Source organism: Pogoniulus pusillus, chromosome 25, assembly GCF_015220805.1.
Source record: "Pogoniulus pusillus isolate bPogPus1 chromosome 25, bPogPus1.pri, whole genome shotgun sequence".
Classification (NCBI taxonomy): Eukaryota; Metazoa; Chordata; class Aves; order Piciformes; family Lybiidae; genus Pogoniulus; species Pogoniulus pusillus.
Window position 1 is genome coordinate 13,424,795 of NC_087288.1, and position 26,963 is coordinate 13,451,757.

A 26,963-nucleotide genomic window follows, 5' to 3' on the forward strand; every position below is an offset into this window, starting at 1 on the left:
CTGTGTGATACCATTACACATGTAAAATTTGTTCAAAACTTTTACACATGAATATTTAAAAATGAAAAACATTTCTAAACAAAAGAAAGTATAATCTTCAACAGCTACAGAAATGCACACCTTCAAGATGTCTACACAGAACAGAAATCTTAATGATTATTACACATCAATTCATGTCAAAGAAACTCGTGTGTTATTGGAGGGTGAAATGGACATCCTAGACAGATATTTCTCCAAGAATGCCTATTGCTCTGCTCAGTTGTCCTAGGAAACACTAAACAATGAGATGTAGTACACAAGAACTATCAAAAGGGAGCACTTTTGAGCCACTGAAATCATACGACAGGCTGAAACCCACAGTCTCTTAGCTGCGGACAATGATACTATCTCAGGTATTTTATGTGCTAAAATGATCATTAAAAATTAAGCACCACATATAAGCTGCCATTTAGAATATTAATTTACCTTTACTAATCATCTTTTTAACTTGAGGCTAAAAGAGTTCACTTACCATTCGGATACTCAGGCTTAGTCCATGAGATGTTAAAGGAGTCAGATGAATATGACTGGGCTTTGGGAGCAGGAACACCTTCTGGTGTACTCTCATCTGTTATAGCTGTGCTTGCTTCACTTATTGAACATCCACCTCCAGTGCAGGCCTTAAAATCCAAATCAAATGAACACATGTCAGTGTTAAATAGCTAATTTTAACAACTTTTTTGTTTGTGAAGTTTTTATGTTAACTTCAGTTTTACATATATTGGTGAGTCTGTGCTTTTCATTGAGGGCATGTAGCACAGATTTGTTTACCTCTTTCCTTAAATAACAACATCTGCTACTTACTTTTTAGGTATAATATAGCTAAAACATACTAATGTTTGACTCACAGCATTTTGCATTTTGCTGTGAGTCATAATAACCATTAGATTTCTACTGCTTCTGCAGCTACAGTTAAAGAAAATTACAGTTACAATATGTATCATTTACAATGCAAAAACTCTTCTGGAGCTGATTGAAAATCTTGCACAATGTCCAGGCAAAGAATTTACTGACCAACTTGCTAGGCACATAAACAATTATCTCCATGAATAATCATTGAGAAAAAAATATCATTCAGACAGACCTGCACTTCATGAGAGTGCACAGAGTGGTGTGCAGATGCAATTAAAATAGTGAAACTGTTATAAATCAATACCTAACAGTCATTATTACATATTTATGGATAACAAAGCAAATTCATTTCTATTTAAATTACCAGAGAAGACTGATTACATGATTTTTTAATTTTGCTTGATTGTGAAACAATACAATGTGCATATCACCCCACAGAACAGGCTCGTAAAGTTTCACATGCACAAACATAAGGCATATGTCACTACTGTCCTTATATGTTCTGGTTTTCCAATTACTTAAAGATCAGATGACAAGAGACAGAAGTCGGTCTCTTCTGCCAGACAACCAGCGACAGAACAAAGGGACACAGTCTCAAGCTGTGCCAGGGGAGGTTCAGGCTGGATGTTAGGAGAAAGTTCTTCACAGAGAGAGTGATTTGCATTGGAATGGGCTGCCCAGGGAGGTAGTGGAGTCACCGTCCCTGGAGATGCTCAAGAAAAGCCTGGCTGAGGCACTTAGTACCATGGTCAGGTTGACTGGCTAAGGTGGGGTGATGGATTGGACTGGATGATCTTGAAGGTCTCTTCCAACCTGGTAGATTCTATGATTCTAAGTTCATACACTTTTTTTTTTTTTTTTAATGAAGAATGTATCAACCCTGCACCAGATATGAAGATTTCTGGTTTAGTTTCTTGCTTATTTTTAATTTTGTTTAGCAGTACAATAAATCAAAACCTGAATTCAGCAAGGACTCAGATTTGGGTGTACTCTGAATTAAAGCTTAGGGGACCATCTGCTTTACAGGAGTTGCCCATGTGCTGAAGTGGACAAGCAGCCCACTCTGTAGCATCAGCACACAAGGAAAAATAATCTTGCTGTCCAAATGTCCAGGAAAAGATATGCTTCTCTCCATCTAGCAGGTTTTATTTGAAGTGATTAGCTTTGATTTCCCACTTCCCAGTGTGTTTTAAAACAACATATTTCCTACACTGCTCCAAAAGTGTATACCAGCCCCATGGGTTAAAATAAGAACTGTTTGTAAATGAGAGGCTACTTGATGCAACAGGATAGTTTTGATTTCACTGGAAATTACACTCCCAACACAACAACAGAATGCCATCCTGTGTTCAGTCTGGGCCATCAAAGAAAGATGAAAGAATGCAATCTCAGTTTTGGGAACATGGCATTTACTTTAAAAAGAAAAATTATCATTTTGGGTGTTCAGACTACTGTTGGCATCTCGCTAAGAACATCATCTTCCAGCAATGGCAGACTTGTCTCCAAATGGCCCCATGAAGAAGCAGCTCTGGAAGAACTCTTCCTCAGACATTTATTACTAACTTACTAAAGAAGTTCCACCAAGCCTTCCTCAGCAGCAGATGACTTTTTCATTCGAAGGCTCAGTAACAGCACTCTTCCCATTCATTTAGCTCTTGAATTTTATGAATCTCAATTTTTGTATCTCTGAAATTTGCTGAGGTACAAAGTTTCTGATGCTTCTTATGAAAATCAGTAAATGACAGCTCATCCACATTTTAAATAGTAGGATTTCAGATGAGTTTACCAAATGGATGTGACCTTGCTGAAACTCTGGCAATCACATCCAGTGACACTTAAAGCCATGAAATCCTATACCTAGATCAAGCCCCACTGTACCATTTTGAATTTCACCAAGAAATAGACTTGAGGCAAATTAAAACAAAACAAACAAAAAAGAAACCCACAAAACCCCAAAGCAACCAATCAAAAAAGCTCCACCAAAAAACCAACCAAACAAAAACCAAACAAAAAGCAAAAAGCAAAACCCAAGAAACAGCCATAAACTACATAATGAGACACCACACAGTCTTCTTCCAGCTACCACCTGAGCTAGCTTAGGCATATAGCACAGCCATGAGAAGATATTAGCTTAACAGTTAAATCACTTAAAGCACTCAAGTCATATAAAGGGATGTGCCACCCCAACTACTAAATGCAGCCTTTCAGCTTTCCATTTGCTTTCAGGCTGACCTGGCTCACAGCCATCCACCTTAAAGCATGAACAGAGCAAAAGCAAGTTCCTTTGCACTAATCATGAAGATATGACCTTAAAGACTCCTCAGCTGACTTTTGGAAAGAAGTATTAAGTTTACTTCTAAAAGCTGTTGCACTCATTTACAAATACAATTGCTGCTTATTAAATGACAGTAATCAATTATGAAAATCGGTAAGAGCACATGAAGATAAACATCTTGTTAATTTTATTTGATGTACTATGGTTAACCTGTCACACAAAAGTTAAAGCAGCAGCCTGTGAGGTGCTGAAAGGCCTGGTGATGAGGAGACCCTGACTTCATTGTTCACAGCTGTATTTTTGGGTAACTCAGCTTCCAATTTAACACATAAACCAAAATCATTTTTCGAACAAAAATAGTATTGACCGTGAAACATTAATTAGAAAATGTTCTGATTAATAAACTTTCAATCACCAAAAAGAAAGGAAGCATTCAGTTAAGTTTCCAGCTTCAAATTTGATTCTGTTGTTGGTTTTACCTCAGAAGTTTCATTAAAATTCAGGGTAAAATATATGTGAAACTCTAAATGCCTTGATTTCTTTCCAAAGGTGGGACTATTTTGTTTGGGGTTTTTATTTTCTTTTGTCAAGTACCACATCTGTCCACATTTAAACTTCATAGATTGTAGATCTCTGATATTACATTCTCTTTAAATTAATCTGACAAATACTGAATACAATGGATCCAAGTGTTTTAAGAAAGGTATCACACCTCAAATATATCAGGCCTTTCATGTATTTTGAGAGTTCAAGGCTGCAGGGACTTTTAGATTGTTCAACCTATTACAGACCATTGGATTTTATCCACATTAATCTGCTTATCACCAGAATAAATTGTCCTTTCTTACCTTCTGGTTACCATCAATGCAATGCAAATATTTAAACAAACAAACAAAGACAACTTCAAAGAAACAAAACAAAAAACAAAGCCCAACCAACTGACACCCCATGAAAATCACCCCTCAACAGCAACAACAAAAAAAAAACCCAACCAAAAAAGAAGTAAAATACCAAGTTAAAAACATTTATTCACTACCTTCTCAAAAAACTCTACGTGTTGATGAAGTAAAAACAAATTCCACACAACACTGCTTTGTTTGACACATACCCCAAGGAAAATCTACCAAAAGATGCAGTCTACCTGCTCTCTAGATCCTAACAACTCTCCCCTGTTCTCTCTTTGTGCTCCCATGTGCAGAAGGTGGACAGGAGTAGAGAAGTGTGGCACAAATTCTTTTGCTAGTCCCACTTGCTTATAAAGGCATAAAATGTTTGATGAAGTACAGCCTTAGATTTGGCCATGGTGCTATTTTATATGCTATACAATTTGCTACGCTGAAATACCTAGGCACAAATGAATTAATTTCAACATGAATCTAAGCTTTAATTAGAGTGAATATCCTTGCTTTTTTCAAGTTCAAGTCAGATCCTTATCATTACCTGAAGGTAGTTTATTTTTTGTGGTATAATATTTAGAACATTCAAGAGCATGTTAAGGAAAAATGAATGCATACCCAGTCTACATAAATGTAAATTTATTCATAATCAAGAGCAGAATATTTTTCTATGGCATTTATCAAAGCAAATACCCTTATATAGGTATTGTTATAAAATGAACAGTGTGGTTAAAACAAGGGACAACCCCATGCTTTTATGCACATATTTTCAGGTTTGTTAGTGAGCTGAAGCTGTTGTGTTTCATCACAAAATAAAACCAAGGATAAAGAATTGCAATGAAAGCACCAAGGTCTTTCAAAATGTTTCAAATAAATAAACTGCTGCTTTACACTGAACTCTTTTCCTTTCTGCTAGTTCCTTCTTCATGCAGATTTTATGAAGAAAGAGGGAATTATCATGGCACAAAACATGAAATGCTATCATTTTAAAATCCATTCAATGTATTCTTGCAGGTTGGGAGCAGAAGACATTTTGAAGTCTTCTTTATATTTCCAGTCATTTCTCTATTGTTTATCATCCAATTTATCCTTTAACAAGCTCTGTATTTAAATTATATACATATTTTTTTAGGGCCTGTTTTGAGACAAAACACCTACTGATGTTCAGGATAATTTCCAAACCAGGTTAAACAAAGTGGACACATATCCCATTAAGCATTTCAGATGTCAAAAATCAGAAGAATTTTCATCATTTTACACCTCTGCTACACATCTTTAAAACTTACAGCTAGTTTTATGAGGTATTCAGTACCCGGGAAAAGCTGCTGAATAGTAAAATCCAGGAGAAGTTCTGTACTGTTATAGATTACATTCCACTTTGTAAAATTCTGTCCATTGTTGGCCATATAAATTACATAGCGATCTAGGATTCCATTTACTTCTACTGGTTCTTTCCATCTGCAAATAAAAGCAAAATATGATTAAAAGCAGCTAAAGATTTAGACTAAGAAATGTAAGCCTTTGTATTTTAGGGACTTCATGGGGTTTATGTCAAGAATTTGAAAACAGTTGTGCAGCCACAAAAATAAAGCTAAGGCATACCTCTAATGTAGTATTTGTACTCAGTGAATAAATGATTACAGCAACAGACAAAGCAAGGGCTACAAAATGGGCATATCACCAGAACATTTCCTGCACTGAAGTTTGCAGAGGCTATGCCCATATGTAGGTTATACTGATTGCGTAAAGACAAAATGGAAATTAAGTTGGCAAGTGATAATCAGAAGGTTCACAGAACCACTAAACTAATCACTTCTATGCATTTAATCATAATAAATTTAATTTTATGTCACAAACCCTTCCCCTGATTGAACTCACTGGAATTCTTGAATAAACTGATGCACTATTGTGTTGTCAGGAAAGAAGAAATCCTTACTTACTGTACATATATAGTTCTAGAATCCAAAACCGTCAGGATCGGGGCATCTACGTGAGATGGTGGCAGCTGTGCTGTAAACAAGGTGACCTGGGAACTGTTTGTACAGCCAGCAAGCGTGCATGCAGTGAGCAGAAGCTGGTGTGGCGTAAAAACTGATAAATCTAGGGCAAAAAAGGAGTATGAATTGAGTTTGTATATGAATACTACCTTGATTTTTTTCTGTAACTTTCAGAGGACAGTGAATTCAGAAAATCACGAGGAAGGGGAACTCCTACCCCTTATATGTTTCAGATATGTCCCAGAGGAGCAAACAGGCGTTGGCTGTTTAACAGCAAATAACTGCTATTTTTGAGTGCTATAAAGGCCTACATGGCACACTCTTGTTGAGATGGTCCCCATGGTACAGCAGCTTTACACTGGAACGTACACCACTAAAATATTAGCCTCTTAAGTGCTACACATACTATACCAATTTGCTATAGCAGCAAATGAACACCTTTAAGATTACTAAATCAAATCAATGGAACAACAATTGAGGGTTCATTAACAAAGAATTTGTTCTTTTTATATATATGTACAGATAATGTAAGATATATGAATTTTAAGCATCAATACATACAATGATTCACTCTATTTAGATTTCATTCTAAGTATGAACACAAAGGAAGCTCATTGTTGCCACCACTCATATCGAACTGCTCTCTCTTTGCTTGCTTGTGTTTACCTGCGTGAACACCAAGCATTTGCAAAATATACTTCAGGAAAGACAACCTGTCTGATGCTATAGAAAAAACAACTGTTACATGTTTATTTATGATGAAGCTATCCTGAGATGCAATTACTGTAGAAAAAGGTGGATAAAAAGCAACATTTTTTACTGAATAAAAATTCTAAAAGATGTTTAGCTTCATATATTCTTCCCTATACTAAGAAAGCAATCTTTGTCAGAAAAAAAAATACAGTAGGAAAGTACTGAAGACATATTTTCCCAATATTTTTTCCTTTTTTTTAAATTACAATACAAATCACAAATTTTAATGAGCAAATCCTTTAAGAAGGAATTTACTGTTGAAATTCTGGCACCAGGATAAGGTATACAAGTAAAATGTGTATGTTACAGATAGACATTTTTAATGTGCCAGAAAGGGTCTGGGTTATTGCAAGGCAGAACAAATGCTAATGCTTTCAGAGCCAAATAGTATCAAGCTATCATTTTGAACAAAAATATTTGTCAGCACACATTTAAAAATTGCAACTGGATGACAGAACCATCACCAAAGCAGATATGTCAGAGACTCAACTGCTTTCTCATTAGTTTTCCCCTCATATGATGTCACCAGTCCCTGTTGGAATGGGATTCCTTCTGATTCACTCCACTCTGTATGAGGAGAGAATGAACTCGTGCATTTTTATTGAAATAGAGTATCACTCAGAGTTATTGTTCTGTGGAGCACATGGCAAAGTGTGAGTTAAAAACAAATAAAGATCATCAAGTGAATGCCTGTAACACAGTGACATGTTTAATCAACATAATGGGGCTGATTCTACCAGGGTTAAGCAGTGCTTATGTGAGTGAGTGGGGGAAAGCACACTCCAGGGCAGGTGCTCAAGCTGGCTCAGCAAGCAGAGAAAGTAAACTCCACATCCTGCATGAACTATATTGCCCTCATTACTGTATACCTTATGAGATCCCTTGTTTCCTGCGGTTACCATCAGAGAAGGTTCTAAAAAGTAGAGATAGAAATGAAAGCCTGTGAGACCTGTACCAGAAACCCATGATCTGCGTGGGCAAACAAAAGACCAGAAGGATTTTTGTTTGTACAATCCTAAAAGCTGAAAGTAATCCATGGCATCCATTTAATTTATATCCTTGTAAACAGTGAACATCCATTCTCCTCTCTGAGGTTGAAACTGTACTGTGGGGTTTCACTCATCAAGGAAACGCTTTTTGTTAAAAGGGTAGCTTGTACTGAAACCCTGAATTGGTGTACACTGTACCTGATGAGACTACTTGCATCTATAAGAGTTCCTGGAAATACCTAGTTAGATCTCAAGAGGAAGAAACTTTTTCAGGGATGAAGAGAATGGAAGATGGGAAGATGTTTTATTTCTCTCTCTGAAAAAAAACCAAGAAACTATAAGATACTACTTGTGTCTCTGACTGTAATGGGAAAAGGCAATAAAGACAGGACAAGATAACATGCTCAAAGTTTAAGAGAACAGAAATATCAAGGAAAGGAAATAGAGGACATATAAGCAGCAAGATTTCTGAGGATCAACTGTTAAACAGAGAGAAGGGAGGGAACAGGTTTTGTAAGAGTAGAAAGATAAAATATAGAAAAGCTAAAATATGGAAAGATGAAATCTGGAAAAAAGCAACATACCACCAGGAAGAAATCCTTATTCCTCGTCTTGAATTAATAATGACAATGTATTTTGACTAACAAATGCTGAATAGAAAATGTCAATGAAATTTGAAAGATTTAGGTGAGATAAAGGCCATTAAAAAAAGATGTTAATGGCAGCAGGAGAACAAAATACAGAAATTAGAGACAAGAATGTCACTCAAAGCATGAAGCTTACAACCAATAAAAATCTCTCCATTGAGTTTGTGAAAATTTGAATGAGCCTTTAAATACAGTGTCTAAAAGGTTAGAAACAGAAAGTGACAAATCAAACAATAAAAATCATATTACATCACAACTGATGTAATTATTTGTCACAATATGACCTGGCAAATATTTTCCTATTTAAAGTTCAGAGCATTTCAAAATGGATCAATGGATTCAAACGACGACAGATAGGAACACGAATCTGAATTAGGAGAAAGGATATTCTTAAAACTACAAAGCCACTGTTTGTCAAGGTCCTCTAGCAACAATGCCTTGTTTTCCATTTGCTTGATTGCATGATTTGCATAAGATCAAATGTAGGCAATTGTGGACATGAAAAACAGATCACTCTCAAATACATTAGAAATGGATCCATGAGCAATATCTAGAAATATGCTACAATAAAATGCACCCCAGTGCACGGAAAACTCAGCGATTAACGTCAAACAAACTGTAATTTACAATATAGGGCATGAATTATATGTTATTTTACAATTGATTTCATAAGGTTCCTGGAAGAATTTCATTGATCTCAATGTACAAAATGAACCCAATAAGTAAACATTTTTTTTCTTTTTGGAGGTCTCTTCTAACCTGGTTGATTCTATGATTCCAACCCACAGCAAAACCCGAATTTTATTTCCTTATTCGTTTACTTGATCACATATTCTTGGTGTGTTACTTTAAAATAATACCAAATGCTTATTATTTCTATTTTCCAGTGGCTACTGTCTTAACTTATTCTTTACCAAAACAAAGCTCAAGTTATAAATAATAGATGTTTACTGAGGGGGGGGAGGGATTCAGAATTTAGTCCTGCAACATTTTCTGCACTCAAAATGGCAAAGAGCATCAAATAGAAACAAACAACCAACCATCACCAAATGACAAACAAAAAAACCCAAAACTCCCCAAGACCCAAATAGACAAAAAAAAAAAAAAAAAAAAAAAAAAAAAAAAAAAAAAACCCAACAAAAAACCCCATCAACTGATCAACCAAATTAAACACATAAACAAAAAACCAAACCAAACAAACAGAACTCTCAAACAAAGACATTCTTATGAGTAACAAAATTCCTTCAAATCATCCTATAAGGCATTCTACTAAAATAGCAGGTAGCTTGAAAATTAATTCTGCATTTTTCAAGTAAAAAAACAGACCAAAAAAAAAGAAGCAAAAAAACAAACCCCCATCCCCAATATCTGTTTTAAAACCATTACTTAGTTTCCCCAAATAAGGGGAGAGCAGAGGAAGGACAGAGAGAGAAGGGATCAACCTGCCTTTTCATCACTTTGACCCTTTTCATCCTCTTTGAGGCAATACAAATAAACTATTTTCTAAAACATGTCAGCAAGAGAATTGCTAACTATAGCAGTTACCATTAAAATTGACATTTGCATACCATTACATTTATTATGTATGTGGTCTATGTAGAACTTCCCACACTAACCAAGGCACCTACCTTGCGTATCATGGCAAACCTAACTCTAGTGGTTGGTATATATCCAGTTTCTTATAACCACCAGAATAAGTCCTGATATCACAATCAATGCATGAGACAGAAAGAATAAAGAATGACCCTGTTTGCACGGTCAATAAGAACACTCGCTTTGCTTTGATCAAATTTAATGGGTAGTCACTGAAAGATAATACGCAACACTACAGTGCTACTTTTAGCATGGAATTTGAGACACGTTACCAAGATAGAAAAGTGTAGTTAGTAGAGCAATAAAAAGAAAGGAGAAAAAAAACCACAACTGCTCTGAAATTATATATAAGAACTTGAGAACTTGACTAAAAGCACGAGCTTTACCATCAAGATGTCTGATTATATCCCAGTTCAAAAACAGCACAGTAGTAGTGTCTACAATGTTTTAATTTTGCTGTAACATGCAGGATTCTGCATTTAGATTTACAGAAAGAGAGTCACATAGCCTTGTTTTCTCCCCTCTTTCACACTATCTCTGGTTTCAGGCAGCTATTGTAAGGACCAAAAATGGCAACATCCTGCCTTGGTGAGCACTCAGTTGAAATGTGACTTGCACAAGGAACCCCATGTAGCTTCTCTCAGGAAAATAATGTAGACAATAGCTATCCCATCGCTATATTCAAAGGAAAATAATATAGTGGCACTGTAGCAAAGGATTGTTAGCAGCACCACAAAGAAAACCTGCTGAGAGAGTATGAACATGAAAAACTTTCAAAGAATTCCAATCACCATGTTGTTTATGTAGGTAGACTGCAGGACTGCTTCAGCTCATTGCTCACATCCTTACTCTGTCCTCTCACCTTTGTCCTTACAGTTAGTTAAATTAACTCACAGTAACTTAATATTTAATTAGAAGGTAAACTCTATGGACCATAAATCTGAATCAGCAAATACAATGATGTCATCAGCTGATTTGCATGCATTACTGAAAAAAAAAAAAAAAAAAAAAGAACCCTGAAAAAATTCAAATGTGTGAAGTGCCAAGATTGTATTATCAGGCTGGCTCCAGCTGACATCATTAGCAGTTTTTTCCCTTGCACCATTCTCTGAAAGCAAGTAATAACTTATTTACAACTTTTAGTAGAGTGCATCCTCTGCGCTGCATTTATAAAGCACCAATCACTTAATTATGTTGAGTTTTGCAGAACCGTTGTTGGTGCAACCTTTTCTTGGAAGGCATTATATAAATGTGGCATCTTTTCCAGGGATCACTTGTGAATCTCATGTCACACTCCCCAGGCCCTTGAAATTATTTGACAAAATCCAAGACATGAAAAATGATACTACCTGTCTGCTTCAGGCAACTCCATCAAACCCAAGAAAGCAGTGTGCTTATTTACCTAATTGTATAAACTAGCAATAAACAGCCTTCCACATGTGGAACCGGAGCATCAGTTGAAGAAAATAGCTATCTTCTAAGATAGCAGAAAATTCTACCAGATGTTAATTAATAATTAAGAAGGTTCCAGGATGAGAATGACAAGAATTTTGTAAAGTCTCTGAAATACACAGGCGAGAAATAGAGAGAAAAAAGAAAAAACCAAACCCAAATAAAACCAGAGTCAGAAATAATTATTTTCAGGAAGTACTACAAGCTGTTGATCTGCTCTCTAACCAGAAAAGACTTGGTCACAATAGCATATGGATGAAACAACTTTGCTCCTGGCTGGCCAACAAATGCTGATGTGGTTTAGAAGTAATTTGCACATCAGTAAATATTGCTGCTTTCCAAATTACTCATACAGGAGCAAATTCTCATTCAATTTTAGATTTATAAGCCTCAAAAGAATTGAGGAAAGGTGCAACTTTAAGACCCCATTTGAGGAATTAAAGAACATAGCACAAAATCATGTACCACATAGAAGCAGCAAGAACATGACAGCCATACGTTTGGCTATGCAAAAAAAAAGTTATATTCAAGAAGAAAACCTCTTTGAACAAATGATAAACAAAAGGTTCTTTAATAATTTCAATATGCAGAGCCTTCAAACAATTAATAAATATATTCCACGCCTGTGGTAGCACTGCAGTTCTGCTTTTGGATAAGTGTTAGCTGCAAAGTACTTCCATGATTTTAGATAGACTTGTGTTTTAACAACACATGTTAGAAAGTCTCCTTGCTTTCACATTTAGAAACAGTGTCTCAATTATGGTCTTGCAACTCCTAAGTGCAGCACAGAAAAACTTTCTGACATTTATCAGCCTAAACTCCTGTACTTAGAGGATAAATGCATCCCTCAAATGCTATGTTTCATCCTGGCCAATTCACAAAGCCACATTGCATCCATTCCTGTTTATTGTGCTTCGGTTTCATTTTGGGGCTGGGGGTGTTTTTGGTAAAAGTTCTAACCTTACCCTAGCAAGGTAAAACATCTTTTTAATTAAGCATGTATATTATTCCCAGACCATTGCAAATGTTGGATACAAGGATTACAGTCTTTCATTGAGATAGTTACTGTATCTTTCCCTGAGATAGTTACTATGGGTACATTTGCCAGGCTGTTCTTGCCTCCTGTTAAGACAAACTTGCTCATCTGAAGAAGATTGTTTAGAAAAAAAGTTGAAGTGAAACATCAGAGAAGGATATTTAAACTTCTCTTAACACTTCACCATCAATTCATCTAGCTGGTTCCTTGCGTGACTCCAAAGACATCTTATGTCACCGACACAGAAGAATCATGGAACATGCATGAACCTCCCTGGAGCTTTTCTTACCCTAACATCCCTAAAGTGCTCCCCTGGACCATCAGCGTTGGACACCACCAAAACAAACAGATGCTTTGGGAAGTCTACAACTACCTGAAGGAAGGTTGTAGCCAGGTGGACACCAGCAAGGGCACACAGTCTCAAGTTGTGCCAGACGAGGTATAGGCTTGATATTAAGAGGAAGTTCTTGACAGAGAGAGTGATTTGCCATTGGAATGGGCTGCCCAGGGAGGTGGTGGAGTAGCCAACCCTGGAGGTGTTCAAGAAAAGACTGGATGAGGCACTCAGTGCCATGGTCTAGTTGACTGGCTAGGGCTGGGTGCTAGGTTGGACTGGATGATCTTGAAGATCTCCTCCAACCTGGTTGATTCTATGATTCCATTCTACACCTGTGTTTCTCAGGATCCCACTCTAGTGAATTAGACATTTATTTTCCTATTTATTTTTTATTTAGAGGGTATTTAGTGCCATGGTCTAGTTTACTGGCTAGGGCTGAGTTTGAAGGTCAGAGGGGAAGAAAGAAGAAAGAGGACAGAGTATGTTAATTTTTTTACCAGGCACATGAAAAAAAGGAATTGTGATCATATCAATATCACTACCTTAGTTCTATTTCTCCTTGTCATTTCTTTACACATCATATGGCATGACACAGCCCTGTTCTAAGATTTAATTGAAATCTTCTATTTGTGAATGCTCCCAGTCCAGTCACTATCGCTATCAGCTTAAGTAGAGGGTACTTGAAAGTACACATCATAAGAAGCATAATCTCTCAGTCATGTGTTGAGTCAAAAAATATGAAGAAGGGAAAGAAAAGAGGTGTGTTTTTTTTAAAAAAGTGGTTTGAATATTTTACATCTGTATTAATTCAACTTTATGTTCACAACTGAAAAATGTAGACAACTCCATTGCAAATCTGAATCTCAGATACCTGCTACTACTCTGGATTCACATTAATATGACTAAGAACTCTTTGACTCACTAACAGAAGCACATCCTGTCTTCCCAAGTCATTCCAATTTTGCTGCAGTGGAAAAAACAAAATTCAGATCCACAATACACTTGGTGCTGAGTTAATTGCATTAAGTCAAGAGAAGTACCTATTACTTTTACAACCCAACAAGGAACATATGTGAACGTGCAGGCACAGTAAGAGAAGTCTGTAAGATATTAAATTATGCAGGAATATATGGCAAGTAATATAACAACAACTGCTATCCATTTTATATAAATCAATAGTGCAGTCTCATCTGGAGTAGCATATATTACAGAGTACAGAAGTAAAGTCTAGCTGGAAAACAGCAGTGAGCACAGGCTTACATTCTTTTAGGAAGAGAGGTTGAAAAAAAAAAGGCATCCTGAGAAAAGGAAACAAAGAAGATGTCACACCGTACAGGTATGGAAGGTAGTAAGCACTACACAGAAAACAAGTCAGGACTCTGTGTTCCCACGAACTCCTTTTCAATAATACCAGGGGAAAAGAACATCCAGTAAATTTAGAAACTGTAATTTTCAGAGAAGCTCAACCCACACAACTCATGAAACATCTGTTGCTGACAAAAAGATTTGGGTTTATCTTATAAATCAAATTCTGGGGGAGAGGCATTAACTATCAACATCATGGTTTTAGAACTATTTTTATAAGCATCACTGAAAATTGTAAATTGCAAATCTGCAGAACAGAGTCCTGCCAGATTTCTATACTCTCTGTATCTGAGACTACTTAGAATTAATTTCATAGAATCATAGAATGGTTTAGGTTGAAAGGGACCTCAAAGATCATCCAGTTCCAATACCCTGCCATAGACAGGGACACCTCCCACTAGAACAGGCTGCACAAGACCTCATCCAATCTGGCCATGAACACCTCCAGGGAGGGAGCAGCCACAACCTCCCTGGGCAACCTGTGCCAGTGCCTCACCACCCTCACTGGAAAGAACCTTTTCCTAACATCTAGTTTGAATCTTTTCCCTTCCATTACAAGACCTTGTAAACAGTTCCTCCCCAGCCTTCCTGGAGGTCCCCTTCAGATACTAAAAGGTCACTATATTTCATCAGTTGTTTTGTTTTTATTTTCCTAAGAAAAGCAAGAGAGATATGGAAATAAATAAACTTCTAAGAGAAACTATGTCACTAGTAGATTTTTCTTATTAAATTAAATACACATACTAAATCAGAAAACACCATTTTAACCCAAACACATTTTTTGATAGTCCACAAAGTATTTAACAAAAAAAAAAAAAAAAAGCAATCAGAAATTTGAGAGGGCTCACTCAGACTAGGAATTGGACTGTAAACAACAACAAACAATTAGAATACGTGTTTACACTGCTACCAACTAGATGTTATAGCTTGGTGCTTTATAGACTATGAGCTTTATTTAGCTATATATGCATTTTACATCCACTTGTTCCACCATTCTGCATAGTATGCAAGATGATTAGATAACATCCAGACAAGGCACCATGTGATTTAAGAGTTTTTGTAAATGAAATACTATCACCTTTCCAGGACCAGAACATCTCTGTGTATCTGAATTACAGTCAGTGAATAAAGAGTTTTGCTAAAACATTAATGTAGCACTGGAACAAGAACAGTGGGAGAACTCAGCTTCTAAGCACCATTCCTAAACAAGCTAATTTATAGCAAGACTACAAAAGCTGAGCTAGCTTTCAGCTGGCTGCACAATTAGCAGCACAGTAAAGTATCTTGTACATCAGTCTGCTCTCCACTGTCATTACTAGAACAACCCAGCCCCAGTTATTGAGTTATTAATATGGTCAACATGTAGCTGGGGAAAATTGTTGGGATTCCTTTTTCCCTCTTTTCTTAAAATGTCCTCGCTTCATATTTCTTTTCAACACACACACACAAAACCAACAAGCCAAACAAAATCCTGAAAAACCCAAAGTTGGGGTTTTTTTTTCAACTTTACACGTTGCACTACCCAGTTATGTCATGTAGTGTCAGTAATATCATCTGATAACATAACTGCCACAATCTGATGTGATGCATTAAACTGGGATTACCAGAATAAATCATGTTTGTGGGTACACAGATCACAGGTGGTGCAGTCAGCTGCTCTGTATTATGGTGTATCTATAGGATGTGCAGATTAGGATGTAACATTCAGAGGTTTGTTCTCGTTTGTAAAGTGCTTCACAACCATAACTCAATAGTAAGGAGCCACCAAACAGTTATAATGGCATAAACCATCATCAGGGAAAAACACAAATCGATCAGTGCCAGTGATATAAAAAGAAGAGCATGCATCTGTCCCCAGACTCATAAATTCAGTGGTTGTTGCAGGCTTTTTCTCTATCCTGCATGTACTTTATTAATAACAGTAACAATCATAAATAATAATAATGCAGACAAGTTTGTCTCTTCATATTATCTGATGCTCTTCCTTTTTTCTTACATCCTATCTATACTGCTTTTGTAAATGGGGAGTAGGGGGGTAGATCGAGTTTAATTTATTGTTTGAAGTTTTATGCCCTTTAACTGGCAACAGTGTGTTATGCCAAGAAAGTTGCCTGTATATCCTCCCTGAAACATCTGCATACCTTAACTGGCACGTTAAGCTCCTACAAAGGAGGCAGAGAATTTACATTCTAGTGCATGTTATAAATAAGTAATAAGAACAGATTAGAATTATGCATTTACGTCTACTAGTGAGAGTGAGATGCATAATTCACAAGTGGCAAACCCTTAAGAGGCTTTCATATTTCATATGAATCCTCTTCCCCTCCAATCTTGTGTATGTAGAACACAGTATATTTTTCAGTCCCAGTACTCCACAACATGTTTCTTTTCCCAGCTAGACTGTTTAGATTTTATAATCACTACATTATCTTTCTTGCAGAAAAGAAACCGACACTGTCAGTAGTGGTTCCTGGGAATACACCTGCTTTATGTTACATTATTGGTGTCAGCTTCTTGAATTTTCTTGTGATACTCAAGGACGTGACTGTAAAGACAGATGTTAAAGATCAGCTCCTTCAGAAGGTGCCAGGGTAAATGAAAGTGCCCTAGCTGCTTAGAAAGAAAGCACAAAACATGGAACTGAAACTTCTGCATACTTTGTACTTAACATGATGATCCACTCCTTCCAGGTGGATCTCCTGGAGGAGTAAACTAATCTTTACACACATTCCTGTCTGCTTGTCTGCTGAAGCCTGTAAACTAATACCTGCTGTGACCACAATGTATGTGATAGCACATGAAGGCCATAGACTTTGCAGAGCCTGTGGCAGCAGTATCATCTCTAAGCACTTTATTAAGCACTGGTGATAATGTTTAGGCACTAAAAACTATACTCCTTCTAGTTGCTTTAGCACTTTTTGGTCCTCCAGACAGAAGACCACAGTGTCGATTCACTTGATTTCCAAAGAAACATGACTGGGGCCAGGATCTTTGATGGAAGAAGCAATTTTGTCATTGTCTCAACTGTTTTGATCTTGTTCTACTTAGTGCTACAGATTTTCCATCATTCTGTATGCAAAAATTTTAAATGATGCTCTAATTCTAACTACCATTTATTTATTTTGTCTCAATCTCTGTTATGCAAATTCTTTTCATGGTTAAGGTTAAGAGTTGTAACTTCTGTTTAAATCTTTTTATTTACTCTTTTGACTTCTTAAGTAGATCTCTCTTTGTATTTCCCTTGATGGGCTTTCTATGTACTTTAACTCTGCCTATAAACATAGGAAAAAACCCAAACCTTCAATTATGGAGGTATTTCAATTCCCAGTACAATTTAACAGCTTAAATTGTGTGACACTGAAATAATGGTATTAAATCCCCAGAGCTGTATTCCAAAAGTTCAAAACACATCAATTGAAATTAAAATATGTTCACCCTAGCTTTCAGCAATGGCAGAAGGTGCTGTGGTTGTTTTTGTATGTAGGAGAACAAGCTGATGAAGTTTAAGCATGCCAGTTCATGAGAACACATGAACATTCTTATGAGTTGGATTACATTGTTACTTGATCAGAATACAAAATACAAACAATCATAGAATGGTTTAAGTTGGAAGAGACCTCAAAGATCATCCAGTTCCAACCCCCTGCCATAGGCAGGGACACCTCCCACTAGAATAGGTCGCTCAAAGCCTCATCCAACCTGGTCTTGAACATCTCCAGGGAGGGAGCAGCCACAACCTCCCTGGGCAACCTGTGCCAGTGTCTCACCACCCTCACTGCAAAGAACCCTTGCCTAACATCTACTTTGAATCTCCCCTCTGCCAGTTGAAACCCATTACCCCTCATCCTGTCACTACAAGACCTTGTCAATAGTCCCTCCCCAGGCTTCCTGTAGACCCCCTTTAGATACTGGAAGGCCACCATAAGTTCGCCTCAAAGCCTTCTCTTCTACAGGCTGAAGAGCCCCAACTCTTGTAGCCTGTCCTCACAGCAGAGGTGCTGCAGCCCTCTGAGCATCTTTGTGACCCTCCTTTGGACTTGCTCCAACAGTTCCAAGTCCTTCTTGTGTTGGGGACTCCAGAACTGCACACTGTACTCCAGGTGGGGTCTGAGGAGAGCAGAGCAAAAGGGAAGAATCTCCTTCCCTTCCCTGCTGGCCACACTGCTCTTGCTGCAGCCCAGCACACAGTTAGCCATCTGGGCTGCACTTGCACACTGCTGGCTCATGTTGAGGTTTTCATCACCCTAGATCCCCAGGTCCTTTTCCTCAGGCTGCTCTCAGCCATTCCCCACCCAGCCTGTAACTGTGCTTAGGATAGTGCTGACCCAGGTGCAAGACCTTAACACTTGGCCTTGCTGAATTTCATGAGGTTGGCCTAGGCACATCTCTCCAGCCTGTCCAGGTCCCTCTGGATCACATCGATGCCCTCTAAAGTCTAAGTCAGTATGGCTTTCAGAAGGAAGCTATTAACACAGTATACCAAAGAAGAGGCTGTAGAAATTTTCACGACCCACAATCCAGAATCCTTTCTAGTCACCACTGAAAAGCTTTTTCCACTAAGAGGCACTGTCCTAAGAAGAAAACCTTTCAAGTGCTGGCAGAGCTGGTTTAGCTGCCCCTACTATCTAGTCAGAACTGATTCTAACTCCAAATTCCACAAATTAGAAGAAAATTACAATAAAAATACTATGAATCTCCCCAAGATATTCTACTTATGCACCTTTGTTGATGGAAACCATATATCCCCAGAGAAAGAACATAGAAACTTACTGCTTTGATTAAATCAGAAATTAAAATTAGGAATTGATAATGACACATATCCATATAGAGAACAGAGGCAGTTATTATCACCAGCATGAAAATGAACTCATTCCCATCTGACCAGTTATTCTCTTACATGTGCAGACCATGTACAACACCATTCCTCATCAAAATTACTGAACAGCATCACTCTTTAATTAGAAATCCAGATGCTTACCTACACATACAAGGGGACACAGAACAAGGGGGGACAGTCTCAAGTTGTGCCAGGGGAGGTCTAGGCTGGATGTTAGGAAGAAGTTGTTGGCAGAGAGAGTGATTGGCATTGGAATGGGCTGCCCAGGGAGATGGTGGAGTCACCATCCCTGGAGGTGTTCAAGAAAAGCCTGGATGAGGCACTTAGTGCCAGGGTCTGGTTGACTGGCTATGGCTGGGGGATAGGTTGGACTGGATGATGCTGGAGGTCTCTTTCAACCTGATTGATTCTATGTAGCCCTAACTGTACCTAGACATGCAGAAAAAGATGTGAAGACATGTGTCTTGTAAATGTGACTTAGAGGCGTCTCTGTGACAAAGGAAGATGGTATAGTGAAAGCAGCTATCGCCAAAACAAGAATGATGTTTACCACCCACACCTCCACTCACCTTATGACCATGAGCCTAAGCCATGCTTAATGGACACTAACCTCAAGTTCTTCTTAGATGTTTAGTTTCATGTTCACTTAAATATTTTTTCCCACTAACAAGCTGTGGTAGTTTGAGGGATCTCAGGTCCCCCTCAAACAACACCATAGGGTCGCAGGCCTAGTCCAGGGGTTTGGACCAGCTTGGCCTAGGATGTTGTAATTCCATTCCTTTTCCAGTATCACAGCTTAAAAGACCTCTCCCCCTTCTCTCCCCTGCCTTTCTTGCTTCCACTTCTCCAAGCAGTATGCTCTTACCTCATGGTTCCCGGGGGAGCTGGCGTACAGGGAGCTGAACTGCTGAGGCCTTGTGGGCCCAGCTTAGTGGGGGCTGGTTTTGGCCTACACTTAGGCCGACTGAGGGCGGAAGATTCTAGAAGGCCAGTTTGGGTCTAGTGGATTTTACACTAATTCCACCTGACTGCCCTTTGTGTGTATGCTCTTCTAAATGGAAATTCTCTTTACAACTTCCAGTCAGGGTGCAGTATCCTCATTCTCACTCCTGAAAAGGGGTAGGAGTTGGTTCTGTCCTCCAGAACCCAGTATGCTCGTGGCCCAAACTGGAACACAAGTCACTGGCATGTGCCACTCTATTTCATGGAATCAGCCAGGTTGGAAGAGACCTCCAAGATCATCCAGTCCAACCTAGCACCCAGCCCTAGCCAGTCAACCAGACCATGGCACTAAGTGCCTCATCCAAGCTTTTCTTGAACACCTCCAGGGATGGTGACTCCACCACCTCCTGGGCAGCCCATTCCAATGCCAATCACTCTCTCTGCCAACAACTTCCTCCTAATGTCCAGCCTAGACCTCCCTTGGCACATCTTGAGACTATATGCCCTTGTTCTGTTGCTGGTTGCCTGAGAGAACAGACCAACCTCACCTGGCTACAGTCTCCCTTCAGGTCAGCAATGAGCTCTGCCCTGAGCCTCCTCTTCTGCAGGCTGCACACCCCCAGCTCCCTCAGCCTCTCCTCACAGGGCTGTGCTCCAGGCCCCTCACCAGCTTTGGCGCCCTCCTGTGGACACATTCCAGTACCTCAACATCTTTCTTGAATTGAGGGAGCCCAGAACTGGACACAGCACTCAAGGTGTGGTCTGACCAGTGCGGAGAACACAGACAGAATAACCTCCCTTGTCCTGCTGGCCACACTGCTCCTGATCCAGGCTGGGATGCCATTGGGTCTTTTGGTCACCTGGGCACACTGCTGGCTCTTGTTAAGCTACTATCTACCAGCACTCCAGGTCCCTCTCTACCTGGCTGCTCTTCAGCCACTCTGTCCCCAGCATTTAGCACTGCTTGGGGTTGTTGTGGCCAAAGGTTAGAACCCTGCATTTGGCCTTGTTAAATCTCATCCCATTGGCCTCTGCCCACCCATCCAGCCTGGCAAGGTCCCTCTGCAGGGCTCTCCTGTACTCAAGCAGATTGACATCTGCTCCTAGCTTGGTGTCATTTATACAATAATACTGTGGAAAAGAAAGGAGTAAAAGAGAGACAAATTCCATCCACTCTCAAAGTCCAACTACAGTGTAAGTGAAAAGTTTCAGTCAGAAATAGATTCTCATAAAAATACAAGGAAGACCTGTGGAAAGAATGATGGAATTCTGTACTAAAAGGCTATTAAGCTTTATGTAAAGAAGTTAAGCATTCAGTGTGGAAACCTGGGTTAGATTTCTGGCAGTGATTCAACAGGAAAGGAATTAGCCTAGAATGCCTTTCATGATTTTTGTGATGTGATTTATCTCACAATTTGTTTTCACACCACTTAGGATGACAGGGATCAAGATTCTGAAATTACAGGAATCCTGGTGCAATCATGCAATCCATCACATGTTTCTGAAATCAAACTTATATTCAGCTTCTATCCCCCATGTTCATACTATTCATACACAAGGCAGGACTTGTGAAAGATGAAAAATACTCAGGAAGATCTTGGCTTATAATTACAGAAAAAAAAAATCATTAAATGGTGAAACATTTTAGAAAAGCAAATTATAAGGAAGTTGCACAGATTTATTGAAACAAGTCTGAAATATGTGCAAGCATCAGAGTTTCTTTTTCACAGGTTTATCTCATTATAGCTTCCTGGAAAATGTTGAAAATATTTTGTCAAAGCTTACTGATTCAGCAGGCTTGGTGGCCATGCATTTAACAAAACCAAGGAAAAGGGGAGCCTTTGGTTGGGAACCCTCCATAAGTATTACTGTGGTGTTACCTGCTTGTACATCGTCATCATTTACTAATATTCCACTGATGGTAAAGTAAGGTTGGGACATATCTGCTATAGAGAGAAGAGTCTGCATCTAGTGCAAACGAAAGCATGTACTGTTCAGTCAGAATAATTATCACATCTGATAAACCAACACAATTTGTAATAGCAGCATGGAAGAGAATATCTATTGCAAATCAAATATGCATCTAGCGTTCAGCAGTTCAGGAGACTAAATAGCCCTTAACGAGTAAAGACAAATATGAATGCTTTCCAGGGCATAAAGAAAGTCTCAGAGACATACTTCATTAAGCACCCTGCAATATTAAGAAGACTGCCCCGTGTTTTCCAAGCCTATTAAGATGGAGTAAAGTATATCCTTGTGAATGGACATCAAGAGATTCAAACAGAAGCAGCAAGCTCATAGGATCACAGGATGTTAGGGGTTGGAAGTGACCCAAAGAGATCATCGAGTCCAACTCCCCTGCTGGAGCAGGGCAATACTGTCTAACACAGATCACAGAGGAACACATCCAGACCTGCCTTGAAAGTCTCCAGAGAAGGAGATTCCAGTGCTCTGTAACCCTTACAGTAAAGAAGTTCCCCCTCGTGTTGAGGTAGAACCTCTTTTGCTGCAACTTCCACCCATAAGTTTAGCCTTAGCCAATCTGTTCATGAAATATCATATTTTTATTTCCATGAAACCAAATTTACCTGAAACTAAGATGCATTTTTAAATGATCCTGGGGAAAAACAAAACAACAAAGCAAACCAAAACACATCAAACAAAAACCCCAAAACAAAAACCAAGCAAACCAAAACCCCCAGAAAAGTGAAGCTCCTTTTCTTTATCTGTAAGTATTCAATTCCTAAGTTAAACATAAAATCTGGCACAGTTAGTGACATTCTGTGAAAAAACCTTTTTTAATATTTTGATTGAATGAAATCTTAACTTAAACTATAAACTCACATGTCTACTTCACCAGCAAAAGTAAAACCAGGGCAGAAGCCACCACTTGGCCTTAATAGCTTCAGGCAAACTGCAATTACCAGACATACTGCTGAAAACAAGATCCCACAGAAAGTATTTCAGACTATGAGCATAGCATGCCCAAGGAAGCATATTCTAGTTCTTATACATCTCAGGACACCTCTCAATGTTTAATAGTGAACTGTGGTCACCACATGATAACACAGAGGCACTGTATCACTTAATATGATAGAAAAGAAACAGAAGAATAGATTATGCCCTTCAGAGGAGGACAGACAAGGTGCACAAGAATGGGGTCAGTTTGCCCAAGAGATGTTCACACAGGCAGCGTTACAATAAACTGAGCTCAGAAAATGACAAACTAAATTTTTTTTGCTATCTAACTGCAACAAGAATGTCTTAGAGAAGACCTGAAAATCCATGTGATGGTGCAGAACACCATCAAGATGATAATGTGTGGCTACTTGGGTCCTGCTGCTTGCAAAAGAAAAAAATCCCTCATCCCTCAAAAAAAAAAAACAAACAACCAACCCCAAACCACCAAACCCAAATCAAACCCAACCAAACAAAATAACACATTCAAAAAAACAAAAGCAAACCAAGCAAATAAACAACCCATAGCTGTATTTAAATTTTATAAATTTTATAAATTGAACTCAATGAATAAACAAAATAATATGGGAGTTTTACTTCTCTTAGTGGATTTAATCCTCGGAATTTATGCATTTTTCTCCTCTGCTTAAAAAAAAAGAGCCTAGAGCTGAAATAGTTCCTATGCTGACAGAAAGAAAAGGAGGGAAAAAAAGGACTCTCACTGTCCTGCTGCTGTTAGCTGAGGAGAAGCTATCTGCTCTAGTTTACACTGGTATGTGAAGAAGATTGGGAGGTACCAACCGCTCTGATTTCATAATTTGAGCTGCATTTTAATTTTCAGAAAGTGGTACTCATGCAACCTGAGAGCTCAGCAATTCCAGCAGGGTTAGCGTGAGTTCTCTCCTGGCTTGCTGCGTTGCCTAAATCTGATCAAAGGACAAGGACTCCAGAAGCTTGTCCAGCTGTGGTTTTATAATGACACCATTAGGTTTTGCTCTATAATCAAGGTCCCTAAAAGTCTGTGTAGCTTCAGGCTTAATATCTGTGACAAGGTTAACTGAAATCTGCAGCAAGGATAACTACTTTAGCAGATTGTATCAGCAGGAAATATTTAAACACTATTTAAAAGGATTTTAAATAAGCAGATTTTATTTAACACTGCACTAATGCACTGCAATAGAAAATGATACAACAGAGCCGCTACAAATAAACAGAATGCTTTTACCCTTACCCCACCCCTCTCTCTCCTAAATTCCCCAGATCTGTATTATTAAGTCCAACGAGTGTACCAGATCATTCTGTCTGAGGCTGAATCTCTGGAATGCCAAACTCAGACATCCCATTTGCCCTTTGGGTTTGTGCCTGCTGAATCTGCATTCTGGATCTGGGGAATTAATTACGATAGTACCGCTCACTGGCAATGTCAGTGTTGCAAATCCAGGTGTATCAGATGTGCTTTCTTATATGCCTGCAACTTTTAGGGGCATGCAGCTTGTCCCATAAGACTGGTATACTCTGCCCTCTAGTGCTAGGTGCACCAGTAGATGATTACTTAAATGCATTCTCAGGCCACAATACAACCTGAAGTAGCAGGTCTACTTTAGACACCATTCTGGAAAGAATGTTATTTTCTAGACACCTTATCAGCTGCACACCTTGCTAAGGGGTAGCAACATAGAACTGTGGGATGGTCTTGCAAGACCTTAAAAGAAAAGACACTGGAACATGCATCATTGAGTTGCACACATGACATTTCAGATAACCAATTAAACTGTGAAGAGGTGAAGACTAATTTTTTTTTTGCTCACAGTAGTGTTAAGTAAGTCTCTATTTCACATACACACACAAAAAAGAAAGGAAATGTTACAATTGCATTTATAATATACATAGACCTGGCACAAATAATTGGATTGCAAGTGAAAGGACAAACTGGCTTCATTTGGTATTTCTATGTATTTCATTGCCACCTGGAAGACAAACTCGAGAGAACTACAGGATTTTTCTATTGATAGTCCTTTTAGGCAAAAGTTGCCTGCCAGCTTGGAGCAGGCCTGAAAACAAAGGAATGAACATCCTTAGGGTTGGAAATGGGTGGTTTTAAACAAGACTGTAGCTGAAAAGTACAGGACCCACGAGAACTACATCTTAAACCTAACAATCATTTTCGTCTCAGTGATCAAGCTTCTTGCAGTGATCCAACTTGATGCAGTTGTCCAAGTCCCAGAGGGCAAAAGGACTGGGAGAAGGAAGATCTGCCCACTATAATTGACAATCATGTTCATGAGCACTTAAGGAATCTGAACATGCTAAGGACATTAAGGGGAACAAAAACTTCTTCAGGTATATTAGTGAGAAAAGGAGGACCCTTCCAGAAGGGAAATGGAGAGCTACTGACAAAGCATATGGATAAGGCTGAGGTGCTCAATGACTTCTTTGCCTCAGTCTTCAATGGCAAGGGCTCCAAGCACAATGTCCAAATCCCAGAGGGCAAAAGTAAGGACTGGGAGAAGGAAGATCTGCCCACTATAATTGAAGACTGTGTTCATGAGCACCTAAGGAATCTGAACATGCACAAGTGCCCGGGGCCTGACAAGATCCACCCATGGGTCCTGAGGGAACTGGCAGATGAAGTTGCTAAACCACTGCTCATGATATTTGAAAGGTCATGGCAGACTGGTGAAGTTCCTGCTGACTGGAAAAGGGCAAACATAACATCCACCTTCAAGAAGGGAAAAAAGGATGACCCTGGGAACTTTTCCTTTCTGAAAATCTGGCAGAGAAAAGTAAGATTCATACAGCTGTTTTCATATCAACCAGATTGGAAGAGACCTCCAAGATCATCAAGTTCAACCTAGCACCCAGCCCTAGCCAGTCAACTAGACCATGGCACTAAGTGCCTCATCCAGGCTTTTCTTGAACACCTCCAGGGACAGTGACTCCACCACCTCCCTGGGCAGCCCGTTCCAATAGCAAATCACACTCTCTGTGAAAAACTTCCCCCTAATATCAAGCCTATGTCGGTCAAGTACTGATTTTTAGATAGAACTGATTCCTTCCTAAAAGCATAGGGTTTGGGAAAGAAAAAACACACCACCAACAACAAAAAAAAACCCACCAAAAAATCATTTCAATGGACACAGCACATCAAAAAAGCAGAGAAAATCTATGACTTTCTGGTGTAGATTGGGTCAGGAACTTAGTTGTACAGTTATTAAACAACAACAAACATTTTGGTGAATGAATAGGAAACAGGTGTCAAAGACAATGAACTTTGTCTCTCTGTTTAGTGGCAACAGCATATCATGTTGAGGCAATAAGTCACTGATATCAATAACATAATTGTAGAAAGAGTAATGATATAGGAGAGGACAGAAATGTAGGAAAGATTCATGAGATTAGAAAGTAAAAATTGCAATTTTATTCACCATGAAACCATAGCCCTTGCAAAGTGTATGCTTCTTTTATCTCTAGCCTACAAAGCAGGATATCTCAGGCTATGAAAGGACATAAAGCCAGGCCAAATGAAAGATCTGTGAAGATCTATTAAAATAAACTTAATTCAGAATGATTGCTACTTTTGGAGTCTGAAATCCCAACCTGCTGGCTTACATCACCTCTTCCCCTTCAGACAGTGAACAACTGGTGGGAAAATAAACTGCATCTGAAGCAAACAGAATCATTTGCACGCCAAGTTCAGAAAGGCAGGCAAGCGTGGCTTTTGTGTTATACCGCACAGGGCAACACAACATGACTTACCAGCCCTCTATTTTGAATAATCAATATTCTCTGCTCTATTTATATCCTGTATCTGCCTAAAAAAAATAACTGAAATCAAAATTATGACATGTTCAATAGGACCAAAAATATTTAAAGTTTCAGGAAAAAAAAATTAAAAACCTAATATATAAATGAAGGCACCAAACCTCCTCTGGAAACCTTATGAACCAGATGACGTTTCCTTGGACTACCTTAGCTGAATGTCTTCTGATATATCA

At 38.6% G+C, this 26,963-nt stretch overlaps 1 protein-coding gene across 1 annotated transcript in view; it reads right to left on the bottom strand.

Annotated features, from left to right (window-relative positions):
- The window catches only part of USH2A (usherin), a 411,816-nt gene that overhangs the window by 190,751 nt on the left and 194,102 nt on the right, over positions 1 to 26,963 (bottom strand). The window contains exons 32-34 of the mRNA XM_064164511.1: positions 6,003 to 6,162; positions 5,349 to 5,520; positions 512 to 659 (exon numbers count right to left, since the gene is read on the bottom strand). Of these exons, the coding sequence (XP_064020581.1) occupies positions 512 to 659; positions 5,349 to 5,520; positions 6,003 to 6,162 (480 nt within the window). The remainder of the gene's footprint in view (positions 1 to 511; positions 660 to 5,348; positions 5,521 to 6,002; positions 6,163 to 26,963) is intronic.